The 23,297-nt window shown below is 39.4% G+C and overlaps 1 protein-coding gene across 5 annotated transcripts in view; it reads right to left on the bottom strand.

The window, feature by feature from the left end:
- The window catches only part of GDPD1 (glycerophosphodiester phosphodiesterase domain containing 1), a 45,499-nt gene that overhangs the window by 21,101 nt on the left and 1,101 nt on the right, over window positions 1–23,297 (bottom strand). For all 5 annotated transcript variants that reach the window (XR_012648138.1, XR_012648136.1, XR_012648137.1 and 2 more), the window contains exons 2-9: window positions 18,563–18,605; window positions 12,405–12,540; window positions 11,808–11,853; window positions 9,649–9,767; window positions 7,404–7,493; window positions 4,393–4,526; window positions 2,965–3,024; window positions 1,623–1,674 (exon numbers count right to left, since the gene is read on the bottom strand). Coding sequence is in view for 2 of the 5 variants with exons in the window: in XM_075013844.1 (XP_074869945.1) it covers window positions 1,623–1,674; window positions 2,965–3,024; window positions 4,393–4,526; window positions 7,404–7,493; window positions 9,649–9,767; window positions 11,808–11,853; window positions 12,405–12,540; window positions 18,563–18,605 (680 nt within the window). In the remaining 3 variants the exon portion in view is untranslated. The remainder of the gene's footprint in view (window positions 1–1,622; window positions 1,675–2,964; window positions 3,025–4,392; window positions 4,527–7,403; window positions 7,494–9,648; window positions 9,768–11,807; window positions 11,854–12,404; window positions 12,541–18,562; window positions 18,606–23,297) is intronic.

Here is a 23,297-nt window from a genome sequence, read left to right as displayed (position 1 = left end):
CTAGACTTTAGTAAAGCATTTGATACGGTCTCGCATAATATTCTTATCGACAAACTAGGCAAGTCCAACTTAAATCACGCTGCAATAAGGTGGGTGCATAACTGGCTGGCTAATCGCACCCAGAGAGTAGTTGTTAATGGTGCTCAATCCTGCTGGAAAAGCATAACAAGTGGGGTTCCGCAGGGGTCTGTTTTGGGACCAGTTCTGTTCAATATCTTCATTAATTATTTGGATATTGGCATAGAAAGTACGCTTATTAAGTTTGCAGATGATACCAAGCTGGGAGGGGTTGCAACTACCTTGGAGGATAGGGTCATAATTCAGAATGATCTAGATAAATTGGAGAAATGGTCTGAAGTAAACAGGATGAAGTTTAATAAAGATAAATGTAAGGTGCTGCACTTAGGAAGGAATAATCTGTTTCACACATACAGAATGGGAAAAGACTGTCTAGGAAGGAGTACAGCAGAAAGGGACCTAGGGGTTCTAGTAGATCACAAGTTAAATATGAGTCAACAGTGTGATGCTGTTGCAAAAAAAGCAAACATGATTCTGGGATGCAGTAGCAGGTGTGTTGTGAACAAGACACGAGAAATCATTCTACCGCTCTACTCTGCGCTGGTTAGACCTCAGCTGGAATATTGTGTCCAGTTCTGGGCACCCCAATTCAAGAAAGATGTGGAGAAATTAGAGAAGGTCCAGAGAAGAGCAACTAGAATGATAAAAGGTCTGGAGAACATGACTTATGAAGAAAGGCTGAAAGAATTGGGCTTGTTTAGCTTGGAAAAAAGAAGATTGAGGGGGGACATGATAGCGGTTTTCAGATATCTTAAAGGGTGTCATAAGGAGGAGGGAGAAAACTTGTTCTTCTTGGCCTCTGAGGAGAGAACAAGAGGCAATGGACTTAAACTGCAGCAAGGGAAGTTTAGGTTGGACATTAGGAAAAAGTTCCTAACTGTCAGGGTCATCAAGTACTGGAATAAGTTGCCAAGGGAGGTTGTGGAATCTCCCTCGCTGGAGATATTTAACAACAGATTAGATAGATGTCTATCAGGGATGGTGTAGATAGTGGTCGGTCGTGCCGTCAGGGCAGGGGACTGGACTCGATGGCCTCTCGAGGCCCCTTCCGGTCCTAGTGTTCTATGATTCTATGTTCTGGGGGGAAGATCCACTTTGTTCCAGCTCCACTTCCTGCATGTAGCCTTATTACAAAAGTTATTTATTTTGGAAGTCAATTAAAGCTGTTTTGTATTAAAATATCAAACAAGTGAAACATGGAAATATATACATCTTGTAGAACTGGAAGGGATTCCCAAGTAAGCAGTGAAAAGTAAACTACAAATATTAATTACTAACGAGATGCAAGATTTCAATCAATCCACTGCAGCTTTTATGAATCTTAGAAGGATTTGAATAAACACAATGCTTACAAAAAAACTCTATGCACAGAAAATTCCTTCAGTTATTAGGAAAATCTGGGTGGTCTAAGTTCTAACTGACTTCAGTTACTAGCTTCAGGTCTAATTTTAAGAAGTGGAGTGGAAGTGGAGTCAGACTTGAGAATATTAACAAAATGACATGTCAGTATAAACAGCTTGACTTCTAGTTTTATCACATGGTACCTGAATGCCTCGAGCAGTGAGATGATCAAATAATGCTTTCCTCATTAACAATCTGTAAGAGGGAGAAAAAACTATTTTTACAGGGCCCCAACATGACAGGCATCTTAACACATTGCAAATTCTCAAAATCCACGAATGTTCTGTGGAAACTGCTCTGTGTCACAAAGGCTACGTCTACACTAGCCAAAAACTTCGAAATGGCTGTGCAAATGGCCATTTTGAAGTTTACTAATGAAGTGCTGAAATACATATTCAGCACCTCATTAGCATGCGGGCAGCCGCGGCACTTTGAAATTGATGCAGCTCGCCGCCGTGCAGCTCGTCCAGACGGGGCTCCTTTTCTAAAGGACCCCGCCTACTTCGAAATCCCCTTATTCCCATCTGCTCATAGGAATAAGGGGACTTCGAAGTAGTCGGAGTCCTTTAGAAAAGTAGCCCCGTCTGGATGAGCCATGAGGCGGGGAGCCGCATCAATTTCGAAGTGCCATGGCCGCCCGCATGCTAATGAGGTGCTGAATATGTATTTCAGCAGTTCATTAGTAAACTTCAAAAATGGCCATTTGCATGGCCATTTCGAAGTTTTTGGCTAGTGTAGACATGGCCAAAGTTTCACTAACCTCCAGTGAGGAATGATGCTTAAAAGCTCAAGTAAGGAAAACTTCCAGCCTTGCTACAGCTAGGAAGCACAGAAAACAGCATTCCAACCTATTTGCATTAGCAGTGTATTTTTATGATTCGTTAACTCTTCTCTTCACAAGCATGCTCAAGAACAAGTAGGCTTTTATAAATATAAGGGTCTTTTTATTTTACAGCAGCACACTTATGTGTCAATGTCAGTGAACTATGAATGAAGTACCACCACCATTAGCCAGGATTCTTATTTGATTTATACTCATATAATATTCCTTTTAAGCCTCACGAGGAACTTAATCCTTAATACTGATAAACATGACACTTTAAGTGGCCATCCATTAGACCAGATGGTTTATCAGATCTTTACTGGTTTGCAAAAGATGAGAGAGACAAAGGCTAGATCTTTGTCTATACTTTGTCTATACTTCTGCAAGTATAGGATTGTGATTCTGTAGAGGACACACATTAAACATTATAATTTAAAGGTCAAACAAAACTATATATGATGCTATGCCAAATTATGAAGTTTGCCAGACAAGAGAGTTCCGGATTAGAGAGAGTTTCCATCTGTATTACAACATACATACATGATACCAAAATTTGACAATATGCTGAAGGTGGTTAATTTCACAGCAGTAACTGTCCTAGTCACTAGAGGCAATTACAATGTATATTGAAAATGAAGTGCAGAGAAATATTGAAGTCTTACACATCAGCAAGCCAGATGATAAATTTCTGGCTTCTCGTCATCTTCTCTGGTTCTTTCAGCCTAAGAAAAAATTAACTTAAGTCAGGACAGAAAAATGCCATTTCAGACTTTTTCATGCAAAGGAAGCGTGCTTGATCAAGTCTATGACTTCAAAAGCAGTTCCTCTATCACCCACAACAGTGTGGGAAAGTCTTCTTGGTTCTGAGACCAACCACTTGGATTGTGCCATATAGGAAAAATGTGTTTCTTAAGGTGGAAGGCAGGAGAGATGTAGACTTAGAGGCAATTTCAACTAATGACTTGGGAAATGTGCTAAGAAATCAAGAGATCCTGAGAAAGGACACAAGCTTTGACGACAACATGCTTTTTAGCTTTCTTTGGCTCGCTTCATTCCACTGTCAGTTTCCACATTAATAAAAGGTAGGTAGATAGAAATTATTCTGACACCTTTTGCAGCACTGAAGAATGTATCACTATATAAATGCAATATAGTGCTCTTCAGCTAGCACCAGCATGAGTGGTGTTTATAAAGACAGCTGCTTTTTTCTGTGGGAGGACAGATTCAGGACAGTGATGTAACCAGGAAAAATACTGGGTGCACATAGTTAAACACATCTTATCCTGAATGACTACAGAAATTCAAGGATGTCACAAGAGAATAAATTAATCAGTCTGTTTTGTTAGAAATGCTCTCTGACCACAAATTAGGACACTTTACATTTCTATGATGCCTTTCATCAAAAGCACTTTACCCAGTAATTAAATCTCTCACCTCTGAAAGACAGGCTCAGAGGCTACACTAATGTGGTGGGTGCTATTTCGGGCACCCAATTCTGGTTCTGCTACCCCTCATCATATGGAGCATTTGAAATAGCCTCTTATTATGAACTGTGGTGCCATTTGGACAGCATCATGTTCGGAATAAGGTATTTCAAAATAATTTATGCAACTTGCACAGGGCAAACAGTTTTAATAGCAAATACCCAAACTACACAAACATTTTGGACAACCGAAATCAACGACCCAAACTGTCCTTGACTCATAAGTCAACTCCTCTACTCTTGCTAGAAGTGGGATGAAATCTTTAGATATTTAAATGGGACCTCTAATTCAAATAGTCCAGATTAATTTTTTCCATGTAGTCTAAAGAGATTTCCAACAGAGCTGTTTCCTTGTGACGTGCTGGGGCACTGATTAAAAACTGACTGAAGGGAACAGTGCCATATTAGATCACAAACACCACTTATTTCAGCATTCAGATTTCCTTGGAAGTCTTCTGTACAAGCATCGCCCAAACTTCCAATGAAGAATGATGCTTATGTAGGTTCAAAAATGTAACCAGATTAATGTCCAAGACTCCAAGCCCATTTTATTGCCTTGCTGTTATTTCACTGTACTGATATCCTGCTAAGTTCGCACATCGCTTACTTCAGGATGATTGAAGGCATAGGAATTTCTAAGAATTCCTCCCTGATGGGAATGAATGGCAGCAGACCAGTGTAAAACAAGCCAACCAGAAGCAGGACCCGTTGCAAACAGAAAAGGATAGGAATATCAGCATTCTGTAAAAAGAGTAGAAATGTAACACGAGTTATTATAAGATTGTTTTGATACAAAACTTTCAGCAATTATCAGCGAATCAATCTGTGCACTAGAAAGTTTAGGGTTTATGCTTAAAAATATAAAACATCTGAGAGTTGCCAGCTGCCCAAGTTTGCTGGGTCTGCACTTTTTTGTAGTACCAGCTAAAGTTCCAAGCAATTGGAAGAGACAGTAGCTGCTGCAAGACCATGCTGGCTAAAGAGAAGGGTTTCAAGAGAACCAGCCATTGTCTGTATCTTTTATCAGGTCCATAAATGGCTATTAGCCAGGGATAAAGTATGGTGCCCTAGCCTTCATAACAAGGGCAGGAGATGGATGGCAGGAGATAAATCACTTGTCTTCTGTTCTCCTTCTCTGGGGCACCTGGCATTGGCCACCGTCGGCAGATGGGATGCTGGGCTTGATGGACCTTTGGTCTGACCCAGTATGGCCATTCTTATGTTCTTATGTTCTTATGTTCCGATAATCTGGTAAAGTTCTGGGGAAAACCAGGATGACACTCTGGCACTAAGCACTTTTTGTCTCTGACATTTCCATTTCCACAGGAGTTGTTTGTACATAGAGAGGCACTGTCCAGCTTCAGATAACAGATGAGCAGAGCACTATCCAAGATAACCAAAAGGGCACAAACCAGGCACCACCGGTTGTACATTGAATGTGGTTCTGACCAGCTTCAAGGCAGCCTAGGAAAGATGGCTACAGACAAGGGAAACCAGCTGCCACTCTAGCAATATCCAGCTCTGCTGTGACTGGGAAGCAAAGACAGTCAGAAAATTGAAGAGACAGCAGGATTCAGAGGACTGAAACACCACAATCTGCTCTTATAGACCGATTTCTCTGCCCACCTCAACAATTTTATTTTGCTCCAGTATTATTGATTCTGTAACACAGCTGCATATGATACTACAGGGTAGTGAATATATCTTACTAAAACCAAACAAGCCAGAGCTTGTCTGTACACAACATTCGTAGTGCTTTAATACTGTTCCTTTTGGGAACCAGTACAACTCTGCCATTGTGGACAAAAGTTATACTAATATTAAAAAGGTGCTTATAACTGGAATAGTGTTTACTCCTGTACAAGAAAAAATATGCTGTATTGATAAGATGCCTTTAAATCTGAATAAGGAACTGTTTATATGAAAATTTAGTGCTTAGGAAGTTGGGGTACAAATCAAACCCACAGTAGCTTGCAGCACACTAAGTGTCACTGCAGACTGTGCTGGCAGACACTGTATGTTCCATTGTGTGGTATGAACTGCTCAGCTTTGAAGTATGAGTAGATTAAAGCACACCAGAAAATTTCTAGGGCACATCATCAGGAGTAACATAGATTGTTAGTGCACAACATCCCAGCTTGCCATGCACTGTTCGTATACAAAATCTTAACTGCACCCACACCAGGGAAATAGCTCAAACTGAAATACACTCATCCCTCATTTAATGAGCACTTTACTTATGAGCACTCACTAAAACAAGGAACAGATATACTTACCTTTATTCACTAAATGAGTGAACTTCTCCTGCTTATATGAGTGGGGTCCCTGGCCAGGGGGGCAGGGAGACCCGCAGCCCTGTGGCTGGTTCAGCTCCAGCCGTGGGATCCCTGGCTGGTGGCGGGGAGATCCGCAGCTGGGGCCTTCTCCCTCCTGTCCCTCAGACACGGAAAAGAGGGAAAAGGCTTTTAACTTGGTTCCCTCCCCTGCAATGGCGGGAACGTGAAACTGACCAGCCATAAGCTGATCGGTTTCCCGGCCCCACAAGCCATGGGGAGACTGGAACCAGCCTGTCCCTGGTTCCCAGCTCCTGTCACTCTGGGAGCCCAGCTGATGACCTTTAACAAATCTAATGGGACCCATGTTTGGGTCCCAACCCATAGGTTGGAAATCCCTGCTCTACATACATACACTACATCCTATTTCTGGTGCCAAACTATTCCAATACATCAGAAAAGTACCTAAACTCAACTAGTTTTATGTCAACTTACAAGCCCTTGGAACGAATTGGAGACTTTTACATGTATTTTAATGGGAATTTAGTGTCTCTCATGAGTTTTTGCCTACGAGCAGAAATTTGGGAACCAATTGCCCTTGTATAGCGATGAGGGATGAGTATATTTCAGTAGAAAAGTTATACCTCCAATCCAAGTAGCTAAATTGGTGCACAAATTCTATAGGTCAAGCCTGAGTGTCCCTGCCACCAACAGCTCAGTGCCTAGGGCAAAGGACCCAGCACAGCACAGACACAGCTCTGGATAGACCTTATTGCTGGAGTATTCATCATGAAACAGGTGAGTCTTCAGGAAACCTTTGAAGACAAGGGAGTGCCCTTGGTACACCTCAGCTGGAAGACTACTGGTGAGACTAGCAGCAAAAATTAAAAAGCAACAGGAGAGCATAAATTGAGGAGAGAACTTCAGCAGGATCATAAGAATAGGAAGGGGAATGGGAAGAGATAGAGGAGCAGAGAGTCTTGAAAGCAAGGAACAGAACTTTTACTTGATGCTGAAAGACAGCAGTAGCTGGGAAAGAAAAATGTGTGTCTCTCACACTCAAACATTAATTAAATACATTCATATGTATGAAAATTAACCTAAGTCATTATATTAAAAAGTTAAGACAAAAAAGGAAGTCAATATTTTATTTTATATTTTAATATATGAAAGAGTTAATACCATATAGATACCACAGTTTTGAGTACAAATGAAAAACCTAGATAAACGGCTAAATGCTCAACATTTACAGAAAAATATTGTATAAATCAATCACCACACCATAAGGGACAGACTGGGGTGAGCCTAATCCTTAACTAGGGCATATTTATTTACTGGTGCTTACCTCTTTATGACACTTCTTCACAATCTCATAATTGACATTGCCCCACACTGTCAAATGTTCCCGCTTGTACTGGCTCACCAACTCTGAAACCTGTGATTGGTAATTTACAAAAAAAAAAAAAAAAAAAGCAGAATCCAGACATTTATTCATTAAAACTACTTATTTGAGATACATTTATTCTACTTCACTGGCAGAATTATTAATTGGGAGTTCAACGTATTGCAGTGTATTATAACAAAGAGTTCCTGGGGGGGGGGGGAGGGAAAGACAGCTCTTCATGCTTTCTCCCACCACTGTAAGAAATAACTTCTAGGATGGGATGCAGCAGCTGTTCAGTACAAGAGAGAAAGAATACTGAGACATGGTGGTGTTAGTGGTTATAAACAAAGCCATTCTGGGGAGCCAGCAACCTGGCCACTTAGGACAGCCAGGGCCATAGGGTGTAGTTAGAGTAGGTAGGAATTAGGTATTCTGAGTCTAGAAGGTTAGTGAGGATCACAGGCACCAGTAGGGAGTCTGGTGAGCTAATGAAGTAATTAACTTAGTAGCTGGACAGCTCAGAGAAGATATCAAGTAGCATAAAAGGATGAGCCATGGTGCAGGAGGAAAGTCCATTTAATCTAGTAATACTTTGTGTTGCACCTGGAGCATAAGGCACAAAGTAATAAAGATGCTGAGTGAAGAGCAATGGTGGTATGTGTGCTGTTTGCTTTTCCAACTTGCCATATCAGGGTTTCTTCTCTTCTACGCAGTGCTATGTTATCTTTATCTAAAGAGCATATAGAACCACTAAGTATGTAAAATCCCCGTAATTGGTTAAGCACTAGATTTAACCAGCCGGGGTGGAGTGACCTCCTATCCCAGGGACTGGGACTGCTCTAGACCAGCTGGAGCATCTCTGCCCATGGTGCCACTGCAGATGGGCAAGCTAGCGCAGCCTCCATCCACAATTAGCTCAACCTGGAAGCACCACAGGCAGGGACACTTCAGCCCAGTTGGAACAGTCTCTGTCCATGGCAGTCATGAGCAGGGGTGCTCCAGCTGGGCTGAAGCAGCTCTGGTCCTGCTGCACCAGGGACCAGCTCCAGCCCTTGCCAGTTAACTGTAACTGGTAAGCCACATCCATTTAGGGTGAGGCTTACTGGTAAACCAGTTAAAACTTTAATACCCCTAAATACTACATTATCTAGGTGCCAGTATCTATAACTGTCAGCATCTCCATTTTGTACCTAATTTTAAAGAGAATGCTAAGGCACAGGTTCAGTCCAGGTTTTAATGGTGATACATATAAAATGATGGGCTCTAAATTAGCTGTTATCATTCAAGAAAGAGCTCTTGGAGCCATTGTGGATAGTCCACTCAATGTGCAGCAGCAGTCAAAAACACAAACAAGATTAGAAAACATTAAGAAATGGACAGATAACAGGACAGACTATTTTATTGCCTCTATATAAGTCCATGGTACTCCCACATCTTGAATACCATGTGCAGATGTGGTTGTCTCATCTGAAAAAAGATATCTTGTTTTTGGAGGAAGTTCAGAAAAGGGCAACAAAAATTATCATGGGGTATGGAATGGCTGCCATATGAGGAGAGATTAAGACAACACGGACTTTTCAGCCTGGAAAAGAGATGTCTACGTCAGGATGCGATAGAGGTAGATAAAATCATGACTAGTGTGGAAAAACTGAATAAAGAGTGATTTACTCCTTCCTATAACACAAGAACTAGGGGGGTCACCAAATGAAATTAATAGGTGGTCAGGTTTAAAAAACAAACGAAAGTATTTCTTCACACAGTAGACAGTCAACTTATGGAACTCCTTGCCAGAGTACATTGTGAATTAAAAGACTATAACAGGATTAAATAAAGAGATAAATTCATGGAGGATATTCCCATCAATGGCTGTTAGCCAGGATGTGCAGGAATGGTGTCCCTAGCCTGTTTGTCAAAAGCTGGAAATGGGCCACAGGGGATGGATCACTTGTTGATACCCTCTGGTGTACCTGGCATTGGCAACTCTCAAGAATAGAACACTGGACTAGATGGACCTTTGGTCTGATCCATTATGACCATACGTATGATCTTAATCTTGACTCAGGGGAATCCAACTTTCTTCTGAATCATCAGTTCTATTTCCTGTCATCTCTTACCCAAGTACAGACGAGATGTGACCTTTGCACAACTTGATTCATTTGCAACTCAAGGTGCTATAGTTTTGGACAGCAGGTACCATGTAATGTACCTTTTTAATTAGCACGTCGTTGTTCACTTTGATGTCAATATTGACTGGAGTATTCGGAAATGCCTCAAACACCTCCTTCAGCAGTGGAATGCGATTGTCTTCCCCCTCACAGTGGCATTCTAGGAAAGTAAATGCAGTTGTGTCACTGCTGTGTTTTGCCTATTTTGCAGATAAAAGCAAAGCTACAGAACACAACTTTTTTTTTTTAAATCAAAGATCTAAAAGAAGAACAGTTCTGAAAAGTTAGCATACTCCTTGTACTGAGAAAAAATACTGCAGTTATCTAAATGAATCAAAATCACTACCAGGGCCAATCCTGTGGTTCACTGCACAGAGCAATATGCTGCTTTCAGATGGTCACACTTGGGGGAACCAAAGTAAACCCTTTTGGGCCAGCATACTTGCATAGGAATCTGGAAAGCATGCACAAATTTATAGTTGTAATTTTCCATCTATACGTGTGAACTCAGTAGATGGCAAATGGCAAGTACAAAAAATCCATCCCACGAAAACAGTGTGCAGACCTTTGTTTCACAGGATGAGGATCTGAAGTGTTGTTCTGTTCAGCGATGGAAACAGCCCATTTTAATTTTTCTTATTTAAGGTCACTGAATGGGAAACATTTTTTATTAACTAGAAATAAAATGTGTTTCTGTACTTTGCTGTACAGTTGCGTAGTATCATGATAATGACAAATGACAATTAACTCATTACTAGAGCCACGGTTTCTACTATACCTATATCTTCCCTTTAGAAGCTACTCAACAAACTATGCGAGAGGGGAGGAGACTTCCCCAGCAAGCATTCTGGCACATTGTTATAGCAGGATCAGTGGGAAATCCCTTGCACTACAATGCCTTCTTTGCTCAGGATATCAAAAATTACAACTCCCACCTACATTCTTTTACTACCATGATGCCAGAGTGTGGTTTGGATGACAACTTCTATCCCAAAAGTTTCTAAGAATTTAATACAACATAGAACAAAAATTAACAATATTTCAAATGCCCAGCCTGTTCAAATCCTAAAGTAATGGTCATAGCCAATGTACCCTCAATTTCCAACAGCTTCAAGCTGCTAAATTTAATGGCTCAAGATAAAGCATTTTTCTTTGAGAATGCGTCCTCCACACCATTGCTAGACAGAAAGATGAAATGATAGGTATTTAGTTAAGAAAGTGTATTGTCATCTTAAACTTGTATTTACTGGGGAAGCATTATGTAATAGGAAAAAAAAAAAAAGAGAACAGGAATCAGGAAATCCAGGTTTCAATTTCACAGATGCTGTGTTACCTTGGGCAAGACTGTTAATCTTTGTATCCTTATTTTCTCATCCATAAAATAGCATAATTCTTAAGCTTCACGTAGCATTTTTGAAATGTGTTAAGATTCGTAATAGAAGTTTCAGATATGCCCAAAGTTATTCAAAACAATGTTTAGGACTGGTAATACTAATACAAGTACTAGGTCCTTGAACTTAGCTCATTTGATAATGTCTTCAGATGCTTTGTTGAAGTAGTGGCTTTTCTCTTAATCGAGCCTGACAAGCTGGTGAATATGGTCTGTTTAAGTAGCAGCCTGAGAATCATCACCTTATTTTCCACAAAGAATATGTTCACTATTTTCCCTACTTTCCTCCTCTCAGAAATATTTGTGCTTCTCTTAAACCCATTAACAGAGCGACTCACTCTCTCTATTCCTCTGCTAAAAATGCACCTGTGTCTTCTGGCATATTGCAGAAGACTCTACCAGAACAGTGTAGCAGATCCAAAAAGCTTGTGAAGTCACAAGCGGATACCACACTAGCAAATGCCATGATTTGGGAAAAGAAAAAACTTTTTTTCTGTATCAGTGATCATGAATTAATCTTAAAAGAAATCACAGTGGAACTGGAAAGTGCATATACCTGTTCCACATAGAAAAATCCCTCTTGCTAAATAAACAAATTAAATCACTGTGCACTGATGAGTATATCAGTGTGACTTTAACAACCACAACAGCTTATTTATTTATTTTTTAAAACTCAGAGCAGATGATTAAAACAATCTTCCATTCCTTTTTCTAGAATAAGAACTATGCTACTGTTATTGCATGGAAAAATATGATAAATGCCATCACAATTTAAAGTGATAGGTATGCCTAGAAATAAACAAAAATTACCTTTCTGAAAGGTGACATCCAATTTGCAGAGATATGGTGGGAGCTCCTTTAAAATACAGAAAACTTTAACATTAACAAACGCACAAATACAATCATTACTTTTTCTTGAAATGCGGAGTATAACAAAATGTCATGTAATAAAAATCATATGAACATTAATTATCTTTTCAAGATAATTAACATGTTGTATATGTTTATAAAGTCTCCATGACACTAACTGGCATTAAGAGTGATTTTGGGCATTGTTTGTACAATGACATAAAACAGAATGAATATTTTTAGAGCAACACTTAATAGCAAGCACATAATTTCAAAGTCATTCTTTGATTTGTTACCTAAATCTTTGGTAATTCTAGTGAAATATTAGCGAAAAATGACAGTTCTGAAAGAGATGTATTTTTAACAATGGGTCAGCAATTAGATATTACTGTAAGGGGTATTTTATAAATAAGACATACACTTTGGAAAACACAAATGCAGTGTCCTTCACTCTTTTCCTTTCTCAGCCTGCTGTCTAAAAGCAATATATATCTGCTGACTTTTTTTTTTTTTTTTTTTTTTTTTAAGACCCTTAGGAATGTTTTTTTTTAAACTTACCGAGTACTTGAGGTCAGATATACTGACATCAACTCCAGTTGCTCTCTTCAGGTTTTCATCATGTGACACCACGACTTGTTCATCTTTCGTCAGATGACAGTCTAGTTCCAACATATCGGTCCCCACATTAACTGCACTGCAGCAAACCAGAAAGCAGTCTTGAACCACAAGCACTTTATAGGCTGCACATTAAATACACAAACTTTTATCCAGTGAACTCGATCTTGGTGAAACCAGGAGACTTGAAATTTGCAGATTTACAATTTGAAGGTAACAGCTAAATTGATAACTTGCACAAGACCAGTGTCCAAATGTGGAATTTGAACTTGAAAGCTTCTCTCTCTCTCTCTCTCTCTCTCACACACACACACACACACACACACACACACACCCTCTCCCTCCCCACCACCCCTGAAGGGCAGGAATGCACTTGCAGAGAAGTTGACCTAAGATAGCATAGCTGAAATCAACGTATTTCCTGTCCCAACAAGAGAAGCTCTACCATTACTTCTCGTACTCCTCACAACTACAAGGATCAACAAGGACACCCTGAAATTTCAATTTAGTGCATCCCAACCAGCTGCACTAAATTGAACACTGGAAGATCAACCTCCAGGGGACTGATCTTCCCACAAGTATAGACATCCTCAGAGGGATGAACTTTCAGGGTGACAGGGCATCTGACACTTTTTAGCCTCAGCATATTTGCTGTTAGGAAAATTACACATTCTTAAAAAAACAAATATTTGAACTTTATGATGATTTTCTTTTAAAAATATTTTAAAGGTGTTTAAATTTTTTAAAATGACATACAAGACACAGCTAGAAAAATATCAAAAACTCTTAAGTACTGTGATTCTTTTCTTTTTAAAGGGCTTGTCTGATTTAAGTTAGCATGGACTGGATGGCTCAGGGACATAGCAAAGGGACATGCAGTCTTTCACTTTTTGGATATTGGCCAAAAATACCGCTCAAATTGCAAACAAAAGCTGTTACCAGTTGAGAAGCCCATGTGTCTGTCCCATTTGATAGTTTCAACTGAGTGCCCAAACCCAGCGATTAAATTCCCTCCCTATGGTGGGTGCCTTGAGAAAAGAGTTGGACATTTTGTTTGCGAAGAGGAAGGTGGAAGAATGGAGAAGCCTGATAAATATTACATTTAAAAAAAGATTTAAGTTGACTAAATTTAATACATCTGTTTAGGTTTATAGTTTTATTTCACTTAAATTGAAAAATTCAAATTAGTAATTTCTAAATGTAAAATCAATTACAGCAGACTGAATAGGCGGAAGGGGCAATATTTTATTAATGCTTATAAATTAAGATTCTGAAGTCTGTTTGTAAAGAGTCAATCTCAGACATTTAGAGCTCTAAATATCACTTACTTGGAAGACATGATCTTATTTTATCAACATTGGACTGCTTGTTAATGGTAAGTAGTGACAAGTACCTACATTACATAAAGCTTCTTTGAGGGTTTAAAACTACTCGGCATTTGGACACAGTAAGAATTCTAATCTGTTTCTTGCTGTGAGAATAAGCGACAAAGAATATGCACTGCCTGGAATATTATGCAGACACAAAGATATTATCAGAGGGGTAGCCATGTTAGTCTGTGTCTGCAAATACAACAAGAAATCCTGCGGCACCTTACAGACCAACAGATATTTTGGAGCATAAACTTTCGTGGGCAAAGACGACAGGACTACTGCTTGTTTTTACAAAAATATGTTATAACCTAATTTCTCTTTCAAAACCTCCTATCTAAGTGATCTCCACTTCATTAAATAATTTAAAACAACCACTGACCAAAAAAACAGGATTAGATTTTCACAGCAGTGCAGAGGACTTTGCCACGTACCTACTACTGTTTAGATTATCACAATCCCGGTATCAAAACTTCTATGAACTCTCAATACAGTCCAAGAAAGATGAAATATTCTTTTTTTAAAACTGCCAGATATAAATTAAAATTATTGGACTCAAACTGGGTTCCAATCTCTAATGAAAATTGAATTCTCCACGTATCAATGTAAAAGAAACCGAAGAGATTAAGTTACAGTCAGCTAAGAAATACAAGCCAAAGTTTGAAAGCCTTTTGATTAAAACTGTAGAATATTACTCTTAGCTTTTTGACAATGAAACCTTAACATTTACCTGTGCAGTTTGCTTCAGCATTTTCAGCCAGATCCAACATTCATTCAAGTCAATAAGAGACTTCAAATCAGGCCTTTTACGATTTAAGCACAACATGTATACAATGCTGCAGAACAAACGTCGTAGCATATTGCTATAAGACTGCTTAACACGGTTTCTGACCTAGCTGTGATGATCCAGAAACAGCAATGTGTCAACCCTACTACCAGCTACCACCCAGTATCAATAATTAAGTACAAGAAGAAAATACAATATTGAGAATACTCTGATATTCAGTCTGGCTTCAGGTAATTGAGTCCATGGGAAAAAACAGCATTTCTAGCTAAATTACAGAACAGTGGCCAAGTTCATGAAAGACAGCCCAATACCACATAGTACCATTAGCTTGTTATCCAATGATGCGATTGCTAAAAAATATAGAGCTAGTGCTGAATGGACACAGGAGAACAACTTCTATTGTCTATAACCATAATGTTTGCCACCCTGCTACTAGTAGCTATTGTTAATAGGTTTCTCTTCTTTTTAGTGGGCTCAGCTGAAAATGGAAGTCTGCTCTTCAACACAGTCAGAACTTTTCAAACTCTCACTGCCCTAAAAAAACAGTCCCCGACTTAAAAAAAAACAAAGTAATGCAGTACTGCTGGACAGCCACTTGAGTACTTGAGATGTCACACGTACTCATCCACAACCAAATAATAAAATCCTGACAAAAGTATTTTTTTAAACAAGCCCCAAATTGTTCCAAGGAGAGAAAGATATCAGAACAAAAGGGCTAAACTAAAGGTGGATCACCTTTTGGCAATGCCTGCAGTTTACAAACACCACACGGACAAAGTTCTGTTTCCTGAAGTCCAGTGAATTCTCTAGTAACTATCTCACACTAACAATATAGTTTCAGAAAAAGAAACTAAAATCCTTTTTAAGTGACGTGGATAGCTCTTAAGAGCTTCTTTAGCCAATTCCTGCCAAGACCCCAGAGATGTGGTGCTAAAGTGCTTGAAGTGTCCATTGTGATTCTTATAGCATCTTGCATGCAAGGACGGACACACACACACAAACACACACACACACACAAACACACACACACGTATTTTACAACATCCACGACTTTGTTACCCATTTTCAACTGGGGTCAAAACGTGGCTTTTGGCCGGCAGAGTTTATAATCTACTTGAAATTAACTGTGAACCTGGCAGGGATAAACAGAAAAAATTCAAAGTAGTTCAAAATTAGAAAAACATACTATTTTACTCTGATAATGATCCTTAAGGCATGAGCTATGACCCTGTATAGCTCTCAGCATTGTAGGAATAAGAAAAAAATCAAGCTAGCCAGGTTATTACAATGTAACACACAATACTAATACATAAAAGCACTAAAATGCAAATGAGAAAACATACAAGATTTTGCCCCAGCTAGTTGTATTTAAGTTAAGAAAACTTTAAAGTTTGACCTCAGTCAAAATGGCAGATCTACTACCTAGATTTTAAGAGAAAGCTGAGAATTGATAACAGCTTTCTTTGAGGAAAATATGTAGGTAACGCTGAAAAAAAAAAAAAAAGAGGTTGCTTTTTGTTTTGTGTTGTTTTAATTAAAAAACACCCACTATGCTAAGCTACCATGGAGACTAGAAGCCCTGGCAAGCTTTTCAATAGTGCTGTTTGGTTAGGAACATGGGCATTGCTGCATATTCTGGAAGAAAATGTACTAACTGCAATGAGGCTGTTAAACACTAATAGAGTTAACAGGCATTGCTGCCTCCCTACTCTTAGGTGAATGTGATGTCTTTCTGGAAAACTGAGAAAACTTCATTTTAATCCATCATTTTCAAAAGCTTTAGTTTGAGGGGGCTTTAGAAAAGATTTCCCAATATCAGCTAAGTTTAAAAGCCAACAGGTAAGAGACTTCCATACAAGGCAGGTACACAGCAGATCCTGGGAAAAAAACAAAAACAAAACAAAAATATAATATGCGCTTCTAATGAACCTTCCATCAATGATCTCAAAACCATCTGCTGATACCAGCACTTAAAAGCTGCATCTACATTAGCCCCTTCCTTTCGGAAGGGGCATGGTAATAAGTGTGTTCAGAATATGCAAATGAGGTGTTGGCATGAATATACAGTGCCTCATTAGCATAATAGTGGCCACAGCTATTTGAAAGTGCCACTTTCTAATCACACACCACCTGTGTAGATGGGGACCTTTCTAAAGGACTCCCAGTCTTCGAAATCCCCTTGTTCCTAAAACTAAATAGGAAGAATGGGCTTTCGAATACTGGGAGATCCTTTTGAAAGGTCCCCGTGTACATGGGTGACATGCAATTCGAAAGCAGCACTTTTGAATCTCCGAGGCCACAATTATGCTAATGAGGCACTGCATATTCATGGAAGCACCTCATTAGCATCTTCCAACCTCACACATTACCATTACTAGTGTAGACCTAGCCTAAGTCTCAACACTCATATGGAAAGGGGTTATTGTTTCCTTTCACAACAAGGAAACTGAGGTACAACAAAAGGAATAACTTGCCCCAGGTTTCCAGATGAAGGAATTGAACAACGAATCCAGGTCTCCTGAACTGCAGCCCTCAGTCTTAATTAGCATATATGATTGTTTGCTGTCATTTGAAATACACTAGTGTGTTTCAAATTATACTCCACAAGTAACAGCTAATGATATAAATTACAGAAAGCAGCTATGTGAAGATACTGTATCATGACTAAGATAAAGGGTGCAATTATGGGAGAGAGCTTTAAGCAGTGATTTGAAAAATAAATGGAAGGCTTAAAATAAGAGATGTCATATTTCCTCCCTCTCCCATACATTATCCATTTCAATACAGAAATCACCAGACAATGTCACAAATAGAATCCCCTAACCCACTAGTGTCTTCTCCCTTTGCACTTCACTGTAAATCTCTCCAAAAGACATCTGTGCAACACATGAAATAGGAAAAAAGCTTTGCAATTTATTGAAAGAACACAGTACATCTCAATATGGCAACCCAAAAGCAGTGCTAAGAACTGACACCAGGCTACTCTGATTTTCAAATACACTGAGGTCAGTACTGTCATCTTTAGAACACAAATCTCATTTAACTAAAGATGTGGCTTTTCAAAGGCAGTACTACGAATAACATGCTGTTTGTCTTCATTGTTCAAACAGGAATATAGGAATTGGCTCCCCTGGGTTCTGTTTGCAACTGTCATTTTCTTCACATATGATCACAGGAAAGTCACAATATCTGTGCCTCAGTTTTCCCATATACTTGTTGCGTGTAAAGCACCTGGTTAGTTATATAAAGTATTATGGAAATTGAATATTGTATCTTAAACAGCTGGCATGTACGAAATACAATTCTTTAATGCAGTGTTTCTCAAACTAGGATCTGCGGACTCTTGAGGCCAGCAGACTGCGTGGAAAATCCTCATGGACTCCAACTCCTTCCTCTTTTTCCTGGAGAATAACTATTCCACAGCAGCAGGCATGAGATGCTGGGAGAGAGAGGGAAGAGCATGCTAAGGAGAAGGGGTGAAATCATGTTCAGTAACATTGGCCCTCATTGATCAACTCTTCCCTCTCCCTCCCAGTGCTTCCTGCACACTAGGGAACAGTTGTTCTGTGGCATGCACAAGGCACTCGAAGGAGGGGAAAGAGCAGAAAGAGTAGGGAGAGGGGGAACAATCATGTCTGGGGCTGCTGGTCCTGCTGATTAACTCTTCTTTCTTCCTCCTGCACACTAGAGAACTGGGAGGGAGGGAAAGGAGTGGGGACAAGGGACACTAGGGGGATGGAAGGGATGGAGAAGAAGAGGGGTAGGACTTTAGGGGAAAGAGTGGAGTGAGGAGTGGAAAGTCCTTGGAGTCCATGAAATTTTTTTAAAATCAAAATGGGCATGGTTGCATGGCTGAAGTTTGAGAACTGTTACTTTAATGATGCACAATACAGATCCAATCATTAAATAGGACTATATTAGATATTTGCTTCTTTTGCACTTACTGCCGAAAAGCTGCCATTGTGTTTTCCAGGTTCTCTCCAGCACCTATGAAAACATTAAGAAGAAGTTTAAAAAGATTGTTTTTAACTATATCCTGAAGGGGGCGGGGGGAACCAAGACAGTGAACATAGGGTAAAATGTTGGCATTGTGGGAGAATGTGGTCTGAAGGAATGAGCCAGGACTTCTGAGTTCTACTCTTTGTGGACTTGTATCATTTTCTGCAAGTCACATCACCTCTTTTGTGCCTCTACTTTCCAATCGGCAAAATGAGGCTAATACTTATCTCCAAGAAATCAGCACTTGGAACACAGAAAACACTGACGTGCTTATTGAGTATTTTATAAATCAGAGATCCAGACTTTCCGCAGAGGGCAATAATGGGAACTTGACAGCGGATCCCAACTTAACTAGCATGAAGTAGAGCAGACTATTCAATACACAGAGTGCAGAATAGAGAGGTATCATCTTTGCAGACCACTATTCACAAGAAATAGTTTCCTGTCTTGAATCTGTACCCCTCTATAAAAAAGAGCAACTCAAAGAACTCCCAAGACTGCACTTTACCTATATGTGATCTTCAAATCAAAAACAAGGCACGCAGAATGCTATATAACTCAGACTTTTCTTAAAATTGCATTAAAATGGTATGTTACCTACAACAGGACTCCTACCACAAAACAAGTCTGCTTGAGATAAGAGAACTTTGACTGAAATCTGTCAACAGACCTGAATAGTCTCCTATTGCTAGTGGTAAGAATAATGAAGCTTGTATAACTTGACAAATTCTGCAGACTAAAATACAACACACTCTACTGAGTAAGCTTAGCAAACACAAAGCCCAGCCTCAAGATCTGAGGTTAACATACGACTCTGTCAAAGGGGAGAGTAAGTATTTGCTGTGGAGAAAATAATTTCAGCTTTCAGACAGGTATGATACAAACTGAATCCTTTAGAAAAAGGAGTTGAACAAAATTACCCCAAGAGGTAGCAGGCGAACAGTTTAAATAAACACTGCTATTGAAGAATTTTGTCTTGAGTATCTTCATTTGTGAAAATGAGTTCCATGATACAGCAGAGTAACACAGATCTTAAATTGATTTAGATAAAATACAGCACGTAACTTGATTTAAATACAGCCTATATGAATGTAACTCAATTCATTAGACAGAGCAAAGCCACACAAGGCTTTAGTGATGAGGAAAAGCAGCTTGAACTCTCTTAAATTTTGTCACCAGTTTAGTAAGACTAAGTCCAAAATGCAAAGTGAAAGCATGGGCAAAAATCCAGAATCTTCTGTAGCAGCAGCAAAGTTCACAAGTTAGTCTTTAATTGACTGGTGCAGACAGCCACACTGCAGACAGCAGTAGGCAGCAGAGCCGACAGCCACTCCAGGCCCCAATGCAAGGTGGGAGTGGGGGCCCAGCTCCAAGGTAGAAGGCAGAAGGGAGGGGGCCTAGGGCAATGCTCACCACCACCGCTGCCACCATGTGGAGAAATGGTGCAGCACCGCTGGTACTTCAAAGGGGCCTGGAGCTCCTGTTGGTGCCACTGCCAGAAATAGCAACGGGGCCCAAGCTCTGGGCCCCTTTGAAATGCTGAGCCCCAGAGCAATTATCTGCTTTGCGCCCACTTGATAAACAGACTGTCTGCTACCAGTCATGCTTGTGGTGCTTTTGAGGAGTAAAAAAAATAGGTCAAAGAACAGCCAGAGCAGCAAGTTGGTTGGAGATGCCAAAGACAGTGGAGAGAACACAGAACACAATAGCCAAAGGAGATAACTGAGCTATAACTAGAGTTTTAGCATATGTTCTGCTGTCAACCAGATTCCCAGAACAGGCTTTTGACCAGCTGAAGTCAGCAGGTTGTGCTGTAAGCAAAGAGAATATTAAAACAGTAAATGGGAAACAACATAACCATTTGCAATGAACAAAAGCAGCAAGAAAAAACAGCAGTTGTTCCCTGGCAACATATTTTACTCATGAGGAAATTCTGCACTAAAAAAATGAAATATTTTGCACCAAAAGATGAAATATTTGGCACACAGAATTTCTCCAGGTGTAATAAGTAAAGTGAGGAGGGATTTTCCAAGACCGAAGGAGGAGCCAGATGTCAGCTGAGAGAACAATTCCTACTAAAGTTTCAAGCATGGGAGAAAGTTACACAGAAAAGTCATGAGAGATAGAAAATCTTGTTGTTTAGATCCTCCAAGCCCTACAATAGCAAGTAAGACAAAAGTATTCAAAAGCCAAAATAAAGAACATGGTGCTGGAATTAACATCATAGAAGAAAGATTTAAAAAATGTGTAGAGCTCATGAATGTAAGAATGAAATTTAAGACCACGCTGACAGATCATATTACCTCGTTGAAGCAGGTGCAATTTAATGAGAGGAAAGTCTTGTGAGACATGTAGGACACACATACAGTAAACTCTTTCAGATCCAGCAGCCCCAGGACTGGGAGGTTGCTGGATAGTCAAATATTCTGGATAAAAGAGGTATACCTAGCAATGAATACCACTAAAGGAAAACAAAATTAGATAGTAAGAAATAAACAAAAATATATACAGAGTACTTTACTTAACAACAACAATAGTGTTGTACACTGTAAACAGACTGTATTTGCAGTACTTATATTTACTTTCACCATACTGTACTTATGGAAAACATAACTGAAATTTACTTATGGTTAAAACACTGGTTATTTGAGGGTTCCAGATAATAGAATGCTGGATATGAAAAAGAGTTTACTGTCGTTACTAAGTGCTCTGCACCAGTACTCAGGGAAAAAAAGTTTAATTACTGACTCCAAACACTGATAACCCTGACAAAAATCATTGTTAAAATGTGGCCTTTGCCGGGGTCAGTAAAAATTTTACCCTCAAAAAATATTTATCCAATGGTCTCTCAACTAAAGAATTAATCTCACTCATTAAGTAACATGGGTAATTACTCGAGTACTTAGTTAACCTTTTTGTTTCTCAAACACAATGCAAGAAATTAACGTTTAACAATAAATTATGCCAGTAGCACAAAATATGTTTAAAATTTACCTGCTATATTTTTATGTTCCCGATCAGATCAACAATTCCTCTTCTTCCTTCCAAACCTCTTAGAATTTTCACTACAGTCTTGAAAGAGGCTGCTGAACTCTTTTTTATATTCAAATTTGACACATTAACACATGGTTTCAATTGGGATGCGAATTTTCTGGGTCATTATAGGGCTCTTTTGCATACTTGGCTTAATCTAATTCTTGACTTCCCCCCCCTCCCCCTACTTTCTGATTTGCTCATCTTGATTATTTTTTTCTGATTTGTCAACCTTGATTACTATTTTTGGTTCTCTGTGCCTTAAATATTGAGTCTGTTCCGGTATGGCTATGCTCTGAAGAAGTGGGTCTGTCCCACAAAAGCTCACCTAATAAGTTATTTTGTTAGTCTTTAAAGAGCTACTTTACTGCTTTTTTATTTTCTCTTACTTAGTGCCCAATCTCAGAAACATAGAAGGCTAACAATTCGTGCTTAAGTCAAAGCTTCTGAATTTGTAAAGAGGAAATCTGGGAGTGCACCAAGGACCAATTAAGTCCCCTCTATAGAATTACCACATCATAATTCATATTCCCTGGATATGTATGTTGTAATGTTTTGAAACAGGAGTTTTAGTTCTACAATGTAACTTCCAAGAACTAGCTTGCAACAGAGGAACTGAAACAAGAAAATTAACTGCTGCAATGAATCATCTTCCATCCTTGGGAGTGCAAAGGCTGGGTTTACTACATCTTTGGCCAGATTTTATGTTTAGGTATCTCTCCACAGTGACATATTTGTGACTTTACTCAGATGCCAGATATGTAGCCAGAGGTCCAAACAATTGCAAAGACCTCCTTCTCTGGTATACTTGGCACTGAGACCAAGTGACTATATCTAGAGATTTTAATTTCACATTCTACCTCTGAGAACATCGGTGCAGGGCAGAAAAGAGCTGTGTACAGAGCCAGTAGATGAAGGTAGCTACAAGATGAGAGAACTCTACAAAAACATACATGAAATAAGAAAGATCTCCTCCCTCAATTACATGCATACAATCATTTCAGTAAAACCCCAAATGACCAAAAGAAAATATCATCAATTAAAATGTACAAAGTGGATGTCTATTTGTATTGACTATGACTAGTATGCAATGCTTTCAAAAGGGGCTGCAACTCTACCTGCACAGCCAGCATGGAATCTAGCATAGTATATCAGGGCTCAGCCACTAATGTACTTCTTTAAAAGTTAGACCTATGGAAAATTGTCCAGAAATAACAGATGAGAACTTCTGTGCAGGTGTTGTAAACCAGGGCAGATGAAAATTCCCTTACCTAAACTCCAGGTTGTGTTTCCCCCTTCCCTCCAAGTGTTAGCTTGATCTATCACCTCAAATATAATATATATGGAGATACACATATCATAGAACTGGAAGGTCATTGAGTTCAGCCCCATGCCCTTTTGAGGGGCTAAGCACCATTGCCCCCCCTTTTTTCTAATTTAATCTATTTGCCCCAAATCCCTAAATTACCCCTTCAAGGATTGAACTCACAACCTTGGGCTTAGCAGGCTTAGATTCACCCACTGAGCAATCCCTCCCCTCTCGCTGCACCTCACCGCAGAGAGCCTCAGACAGGTAAAGAGAGAACCTGATTTCTGGATTTCACAACAGTAATACAGCAAGGTCCTGACAATATATCCAAAGCAATA

This window comes from Carettochelys insculpta, chromosome 19 (genome assembly GCF_033958435.1).
Source record: "Carettochelys insculpta isolate YL-2023 chromosome 19, ASM3395843v1, whole genome shotgun sequence".
Taxonomy (NCBI): domain Eukaryota; kingdom Metazoa; phylum Chordata; order Testudines; family Carettochelyidae; genus Carettochelys; species Carettochelys insculpta.
Note: the sequence above shows the minus strand (reverse complement) of the source record. Positions and strands in the feature narration are given on the sequence as shown.